This window comes from Taurulus bubalis, assembly GCF_910589615.1.
Source record: "Taurulus bubalis genome assembly, chromosome: 5".
NCBI lineage: Eukaryota > Metazoa > Chordata > Actinopteri > Perciformes > Cottidae > Taurulus > Taurulus bubalis.
In genome coordinates, this window is record NC_136593.1 from 16,476,876 (window position 1) to 16,486,057 (window position 9,182).

Consider the following 9,182-nt stretch of genomic DNA (forward strand, 5'->3'; position numbering starts at 1 on the left):
AATGTAAGTGTAGAATCCAGCAGAGGGCAGCACATGCTCTAATAAATATATATATATATATATATATATATATTATGTATGTGTGTGTATTTGTCTGGAGTGAATGTACAGTATGTGTTTCTTTCATACGCCTATTAAGAAGTTAAGCTGACGGAGTATAAACTGTCAGTATGGTTTGGGTCAGTGAGCACTGACGAAGTAAAGCTGACAAGTTTTGGACTGAGATGAGTTTAAGTTCTTCAAAGACATGCGATAAGACTCCAACCAAGAGGAGTAGGAGTGAGAGAGCCTGCTTGAAACTGTAAAATAATAATATAGATGAGAATGGGAATTGAAAAAAGACAACGCTCTGCAAAAGAACCAAAAGGTATTTATTGTAATCAGCATACAGATTGCATGTGTAAATAATAAACTAAGTAATTAATTAGCAAAAAATAAGTGAGTAAATGAGTAAAGGGTCAAAAAGTTTCTAGTGCACCTTAGTAAAAAGACTCAAAATGTTTTAGCAAACATTTATATTTCTAGCATTAACATCACATTTATCAGCAAACTACAAATCCTATTCTCTTGCAATTTAAATCAGAAAGTTAAAAGGTATAGTTGATACAACATTACTGCACAATTGCTAACATTCAGTTGATAGTTTAACAAGTCTAAACCCCACTGTCAGATTTTAACTGAAGTTCATACAAACTCCATTATCTATCAGTGCACAACAGATTGCCTGTTTTTACAAAACAGAGAAAGAAACACTGATTGCTACTAATGCTGCAAGAAGATCATCAGCACCTGCTGCTGTATTATTAACCCAACAGAAAAAGTGTGTCAAAAATGCACCACGGAAACAAGAGCATAGCAACTAAGACCACCTGGAGGCTAAATACAGCTGCCATCATGGAAAGTCCAAAACAATTAAGAGATAGAAAGAATCAAACAAAGGCGATACGCTATACTAATAGAAACCATGTCCTTGATCACTCTGCCTCTTATTAGCAAAGCTAAGAATACAAAAAAACATTTCCAACTTTGACTTTTGCACCAAAATGGCAAAAGTGTGTCTTTTGTGCCTGACGGAGTCCTCACCACATGTAATAACTGCGTGTGGTGTCCACAGGAGAGGGTTTCCCCTCTGCGCTGCCGTCTTTGTCCTTCTCCCCGTCAACCTCCCACAGGTTGATAAGCGGAGGGTAAAGCTCGTTCAGCGGAATAGAGGACGTCTTCATCATGTATTTCTTCAGAGAGTGGTGGTAGTTTTTTCTCTTCCATCTGCGAGCTATGTAGACGCCCACGGTGGCCAGGCTGAGGAAAGCCAGCATTGTGGCCATGACAGCCAGCACAGCCGCACTCGGGTGCTGGTCTGTTAAGTCCAGGGCGAAGGTAGCACCACGTGTTGTCACATTGACGCACGACTTGTGCGTCTGCAGGTGGACGTTGGAGACGGTGAGGCATACCTCGTACTCCGTGGCAGGCTGAAGGTGTGTGAGGTTGTACTCATGGACGTCGACGGGGACGCGAGCTGTGTAGGTGATGTGCGGGTTGTCAATCTTCATGGTGGCCGAGGCCCACTTCAGGTTGGAGGACATAACATTAGAATTGATTTTCCAGGAGACCAGGACGGAGTGCGACTCAGTCTGCTTGACGTAGATTTTCATCACTTCGGCACTGTCGAGCAGGGTGCCGTTTACACGGATGGTGGCGACCCGTGTGTCAGCTCCTTCTGTGTTCTGGGCCACGCAGGTGTAACGACCAGAATCCTCCACCTGAACATGAGACAGCCTCAGGGTCCCCTCATTGTTCAAGTGGTACCGCTCTGACACAGAGTCTATTGTGATTTTGGACCCAAGAGGGGTGACCCAGTAGATTTCAGGCTCTGGTTCAGCCATGGCCCTGCAGTCGAGGCTGATACTCATGCCCAGCTCGAGGTTCAAGTGGCTCTGGAAGGTATTGTGGGATATGAGAGGCAGGCATTGCTCCAGGGACTCCAGCAGCCTTACCTCTCGAACCCGCTGGCCTCTAAGTTCAGGTGGGGAGGTGCAAAGCATGGCCAGGGGCTCCATGAAGCGCACGGTGGTCCTGTTAGAGCTCATCCACTGAATGACACAGTCGCAACGCAATGGGTTGCTATGCAGACTGATTTCCCGCAGATTAGGCAACGCCTCCACAGTGTGCTGGTAAAGGGCAGTGAGGGCATTATTGTTGAGCATCAGGCTCTCCAAAGAGGACATGTCCCGAAAGGCCAACCTATGCACATAAGACAGCTTAGGGTTGTTGGTGGCCTCCAGCTTGGTCAGCTCTGGTAGGTTGTCCATAGCATAGCGATCAATCGACACTAACTCCATCATATTGTTGATGCCCAGCTCCTTCAGACGTAACATGTTCCTGAAATCTCCTTCCTGGATTTTGTGAACTGGATTCTTGTTCAAATCCAAGAATTTCAAATTGTGAACTTTTTGAAGGGCCAGTTGAGGAATTCTGATCAGTTTGTTGTCATAGAAAGAAATGCTTTCAAGGCTATCCAAGCCAACAAAAGCATTTGCTGGAACGTCAGTGAGGTCCATGCCAGCCAGGACCAGACTCCTCAGGCTCCCGAGAGGCTTAAAGTTCATGTCTAAGAGGCCAATAACCGGGTTCTCCCCGATCATGAGGATCTCAAGGTTAGGTGTTTCTTCAAACCAGCGGCTGTCTATGACATGGAGCCTGTTGGAGTTCAGATGAAGACGCAGCAGGCTCTGCATGCCTGCAAATGCCCGAGGAGAGATGGTGCTTATCTGGTTGTGGTTGATGTAGAGCTCCTGGAGATTGGAGAGGTTTCCGAGGCAGTGGTCTGGCAGCTGGCTAATCTGGTTCTCCTCGAGATGCAGGGTGGTCAAGTGGTTCATGCTTGTGAGGCCCACAGCTTCCACGGTGCTGAAGTTGTTCTGGGATAGGTCCAACTCTGTCAAGTTGAACAGCGCCTCCAGCTCTCCACTGGTGCGAGAGATGGCGTTACTTTGGAGCAGTAACACCTGAGTATCCGTGGATAGGTTGGTCGGGATGTGCATGAGCCTCAAGTCATTGCAATCCACTGTGGTTGCCTCCTTGTAGGTCGACTGGGGGGTGAACCAAGGGCGGATTTCGCAAACACACAAATGTGGACATTCTTTGCCATATACAGGTGCCAGAAACAATCCCATACACAGCCAGAGTAGAGGAGGCCACGGCTGTGAACTGTGCGCCATTTTGTCTTGTCAGCTCACAAAGCTTAGATGAGAGGCAGTGTTCTTGTGAAAGGCTTGGAGAGAACGTTCATGAGCATTAGTTTTCTTCACTGCTTGCTGAATGCTGTTGGCATTTTCCACAGTGGTGATTTCTAATCCAGGAGAAAAGGCAGAAGATCATCTGGTTCGAACTTCACCTCTGCTGATTGTTTTGTTTGTTCTCACTTCCTCACCTTCAGGTTTGAGCCTAAAAAAAAGACAGAAAGCAAGTACAATGTTAAAGCCTGAATTAGATTAACACAAAAACAGCTGAATAGAGAATGTGAGAAAGTAAGAGCGACATATTTGGTTTCCTTGTAAGGGTAACAAATGATGCAGGTGTCAGTTTTCCACAGTGCCACCCCGTAGGTATTTAGGGGACTAAGTTGACATGTCCAACAGGGCAGAATAAATCTGTCAAATTTGTCTTGTTGCCCTGCTCTCGTGTAGACATTCATTCCCTACCTTTTAATGAGCTCCTTCGCAGCCAGAAATGAAGAATACATTTGAGAAAGAGTTACTTCTGGAGTGACGCCATGCATGCCAAAGAAACTACTTCATCGTTATGATGTTCGCTTGGCCATTCTCTGTTTCATGAATTTCACTGTAAAGATAGCTATAATTTGGATATTATCGAAGATGGTATGGTTGATATTATCTCTGCTTGCCTGATGTGTTGCGGATCTATCTCCTCAGAGATTACCAACATGTTTTGAGCTCTTGGGCTGGGTAGATTATCTCTATGCTAGTTTGGTACCAGTGATCCTCTTGAACGAGTGTGTGGCGTAGGCACAGCCGGCAGCTCTGGCTGTGAGCACATTACACAACGGGCTTAATAAACAGGGAGGGTGTGGTCTTCACAGTTAATCACTCACTACTTATGATACATGCCCATGGGATGCAATCACATGTGAGATTTTTAAGAGCCAACGATGCTGCTGATTCATGCACAGCAGACTCTTCCAGGTTTGGTCAAAGTGAGACAAGCAGAGAGAGATTGGAGGAGACTGACAGGCCCCCAAAGGAATTGTAATATTTAACGCGTATGCTCTCGTTTTGTTGATTTCATGACACCAACAACCAGAAACGTCTGAAGGGATGAAAATGGTACTGACTCAGTTTTCACAAGCAGACATGATATTATGAACAGTGAGGATGAATAATCAGTCATCAGTTTCTTTGAACAAAGCCTTGAATATATCCATGTCCGTGTGTGATCAAAACAAATATGTATTGACTAAACACTCCTGTGTGTGTGTGTGTGTGTGTGTGTGTGTGTGTGTGTGTGTGTGTGTGTGTGTGTGTGTGTCTGAGTGCAAGCTGTCATGAGTGCCCATTATTATAATAAACAACAAAAAGGAAGAGACTCTTGGCTTTCTCTCACTCACAAAACGCCACAGTGTTATTGCTTCTAGCTTGACTCACACTCTTAAAAATTCCCATTTATCCTCATAAACACATTGAGCATCTAGTGTGTGTGTGTGTGTGTGTGTGTGTGTGTGTGTTTGTGTGTGTGTGTGTGTGTGTGTGTGTGTGTGTGTGTGTGTGTGTGTGCAACAGAGAGAGATAGTTGGGTTTATTTTGTTTCACATAAATACTCAAGAGTTTCTCCAGTATTAACATAAAACAGATACAGATGTTTTGCCTCTCCTTTCCGTCTGTTCGTGCCCTGTGATGTTTAAACTTTTTTTTAATAGAGATTTAAACATGCCAGAAGAGTGGCACTGCAGGCTAAAAGCAGCTTGTCTCAAATACAGTGAATATGCAGAAGAAACTTCAAACATTTAACCATGACAGCTCATCCATGTGTCTTCCTTTTAGAGTAAAAACCCAGATGGTGTCTGCGATCAGGTGGCTGGTCTTTGCAATGACCCGGTCACACTCAAAGTGATCTGATTCTCTTAGTGTGACTGAAGTGTGGCAGCAGGAACCTCAACCGTCTCTTGGCTCTATTCATAGATCCTAACTACTGAGCGAGTGGCTCCTCCTTCTGCCTTTAATCATCCATCATTCAGTTTCTCCAATAATCCATTCAAATGTCTTTCAATTAAACTACGATCTCATGTGCCTTGGAATATAGAGATTAACTTGGTGATACATTTGTCTGTCCTCTCTCTTCCCCCATGTGTTGCATTGCTCGGGTATTAAATTGGAGGAGACAGGCGGAGTAATCACTGCTTTCACGCTGAGCCTATAAAACTCAGACACCTGGCACCAGGTTTCTGGCAGGCTGGCAGCACTATGGGGGTCTGCATCCGTTCCCACCTTTCTCTCACTGTATGTACGTGTTGACCTTTTTGACCCAAGGATGCTCTGCTGAGCACATATGCTCTTTTTCACTGATAACTTTCTGCATAATCACTGCAGTATACAAGTTCATTCTAATAAGCTGCCCAATAGACCCACATACTGCCGAATGTTGGCCACAGACCAGCTCCACTTAAGTGGTTGGAGTTAACTATTGTGTTTAACCTAAAAAATGTCTGAACATTTGTGTATAAATTACTCAGCCTGAGTAAGCGTTACACTGATTTGTGTTTTAAATAGTTATGTTTTACTGAAGACGCATGTGTTTGATAGTAGTGAGCATACAACTGGACGAATGAGATTTAGATTATACTGCACGAGTTGTGTGAGCGTTTGTAAACGGATGTTTTGATATAGTTTCACAGTTAAACATACTTCTTCATCAAGACTCTTCACCGTTTTTTTTTCTTTGTTCGCCTTGGAGACATGTTTCTTCAAGAATTCGAGGTAACACAAGTTAAATACTGATACAAATGGTCATTGTTTGTGTGAAGTATTTTTTTAAGGATACCTCTAAGCTTTGCAAACCAAATACATGACCCCTCACGGCTTCCCGCATGTTTGCTTTTGCACTCTGCTCCAGTGTGTGTGGGATAAGTTTCTCTGTAGCCTAGACCTGGACAGCTCCATCACACATCATTTTACTTTTTTTCAGACAATTTAAACACTCCATCTACCCATTTCCTACACAGCATCTATATCTTTATCAACTCAATTACTATTTGATTGTCCCAAGTCATTCACATTTAATTGTTTACCTTGTGAGTGTCATCTCCTTCAGGACAGTACAGCATCTCTGACTTTAACTTTCCCAAAGTGGTTTAACGGATATGTAAAAACAAACATGCATACTGAAAATGCATTTGGTAATGTGTGTATGTGTTAGAAGGACTACATTATTTAGATCAAATAAAACAAAAGATTAATGTTATGAAAAGGGAAAACGGTCTGAAATTGATTACTTTATACATTAGCACCCGTCTTACTGGTTAGTCTGAATCTGAACACAGATTGGATTTATAACTGCTATAATAACGACTTCCTCATCACTACTATACAAATACTATTATTTTGTTTTTTTCTGTGTCCAAAGTCCTGGCAACAACCAAGTCTCAAAACGTGTCAAAAACTACAGTAGGGGAGCAGTGAAATCCCACAGGAGTGAGGTTTGTAACAGCGTCATGCTGTAAGGAATCCCTTCAGTGGGACAAAACCGTTGTGAACTCTTGTTCTCTGGGATGCCACAGAGATTAGGTTTGAGATTAATTATCTCAAAGCAGTCCTGGACCAGTTGTGTGCCAGCACCTGTATCCCAAAAATATATTGCTAATTTCTTGGCTAAAGTGGCACAGAGCAAAGACACTGTCACTAGCATAATTCAAAATGCACACTTGCATACAGTATGCATATACACTGCAGCCATCTCCCATCTCCATAATGACAAAAAATAAAAATTTCTTTCCCTTCACATGCTGTGACATGAATGCACACGCAGACCATCAGAAGGAGACAGAAAACATCCCTCAAGAGCCTGGGATTATCCAGTTGACTGTCTGAATTGAAGCTTCCAGCAGGAGGGATTTACTCTCTTTGCTCACCCAATCTTTATGAGGCTTTAATCTAAGCACACATTACACATTTAAAACACACACGTGGTCTCCAAATACACACCTAGCTGATGTTTCCACTGGGTTCTGAAACCTTCAGAGGATCAATGGCCTTGAGGTTTGCAATAAGACAGCGAGATGTAATTGTGGGACATGAGCTTTGTCTTCTTCATGCTAAGGCCTCATCAATCCAGTTATGAGACAGGATCTCTGCACAATACAGGGAGCAATGAAGAAAATCATAGTCACTTAAGAAACAGAGCTGCAGTGCAGTCAGATGCAAGGACCATCCCTCTTTAGATCGGTCAAATGTAGGCGTTTGTGTGTGCAGATGGCAGCCATTGTTTTCAGAGAAAGAATTTAAATAAAGAGTCTTTGCTTTAAATGACTTGTTCAAATTAGGCCTCTTAGGTTGGTTTGAGGACATTTAATTGTACTTGACGTTACGCCTTCTCAGAGTTTAGATGCAATGCTGCTAATGCTTAATTTCACCATATGCCACTGGTGCTGCCGGGAGGGACCCCACTGCACCATTTATCATAGGAGGCTTTGGTTTTACCTCCTCTATTTCTGAAGCCCTTTTCACTGGGTGCAAAATGTAAGCAGTGTTTCTGAATCAGCAGCCGCACAACAGGCTCTCAGACATGCCATCACCATAGCAACGGCTATGCCATGGGCATGTCTGTTTCATAACCAAATGAGAAGACATGAGTAGAGCTATCAGTGTCATCAGGCAGCTTTTTAGAACATGTGGGAACTGCTACTGGTGTGAAACCATATAAAACAACATAAGCACAGTCATATCATGCACATATGCTCAAAAGTCTGTATCAGCATACACCCCACTGTAATACTGTCTTTTTCTAGATTACTACACTAAAGTGGCAGTATTTCTATACAATCAGTTTCCACCCTGAGCTATCATGTGGTGCTGAGAAGCTGAGTGGTGCTGCCTGATGGTTTCTCCATGTGCCCACTGTGCTGGCCTGCCTCAGAGACATCCTGTTCCTGCTCCATTAGTATGCAAGCGTCTCACTTCACATCACACAGGGCTCCGTTGCAGCTGCTGATGGCAGAGGTGTAGAGTCGAGGAGGAGTTGGATGCATGTCCACTCAGTCAGAGAGGCGAGAGAAAGTAAGGAGGGAGAGGCTGGAGAGCTCTGCTTCCTCTAATTGGAAGGCCACTGGAGGAAACTGATGAACTGAAAACGCAACAGGGCTGAAGGTACAATGAGAAAATTTAAAGAGAACTGTACTGCATACTTTTACAATCTCTCTTCAGACTGCATTAGGATTTAAAAGTCGCAGCATGGCAAATTGTCTCTGCATTCCTGCTTCATGCAAATCCATACAGCCGCTTTATTTCCCTGTGGAACCGAGATGGATCTTGACACAATTTTTTGGTGCTGGCGCTCAATTGTTTCTCTCTCCTTATGCCCTCATCCTCCCCCTCCACTTCATCTATCCTTACAGTTGCAATGTTGGTGAAAAGCCAATTTGTTGTCATTGGAGCATCGATCAATCACACTGATGGGGCGGGTCTCTAATCTCAGGGGAATCACTATTTGAAACAACGCAGAGGTCAAGGAAGATTAACTTATACAGTTCAAATTAGCTTCAAAACCAAAAAAGATTGTGTCATTAATAATGCTTTTTAAATGGATTATCATGAAGGGCACCATAGCATAAATGGGAATGTGTTTTTCCCAGGTTTTTGTTCAACTTAACTTGTATATTGTATGATCACATCCCAAAAAGTTAAAGTTTCTTACACCCTGTTTATCTAAAATATGTTTATTGTCAGTTCATGGCTGATAAATACGATAGAACAGCTGACTCAGTCATAACATCTTGACTAAACCTTACAATGGCCCATCGTGTTTCCATGTTCCCCTTTAGCTCACGCTCACAAAGGGAGAAGGTCAAGCTGTTGCACCCTTGTCTCCACAGCTGTGGGAACCCCAGCATCGACACATGCTGCAGAGTTAGGTCCCGTGGCTCACAATGGCTCGAACCCAAACACGCACAGACA

The 9,182-nt window shown here is 43.5% G+C and overlaps 1 protein-coding gene across 1 annotated transcript; it reads right to left on the minus strand.

Annotated features, from left to right (window-relative positions):
* Positions 1–1,079: 1,079 nt before the first annotated feature.
* LOC306736977 (leucine-rich repeat neuronal protein 1-like) lies at positions 1,080–3,218 on the minus strand (the record flags this gene model as incomplete). The annotated part of the gene is made up of 1 exon (XM_079218675.1): positions 1,080–3,218. One exon carries the CDS (start codon positions 3,216–3,218, stop codon positions 1,080–1,082), a length of 2,139 nt encoding a protein of 712 aa, XP_079074801.1.
* Positions 3,219–9,182: the final 5,964 nt, after the last annotated feature.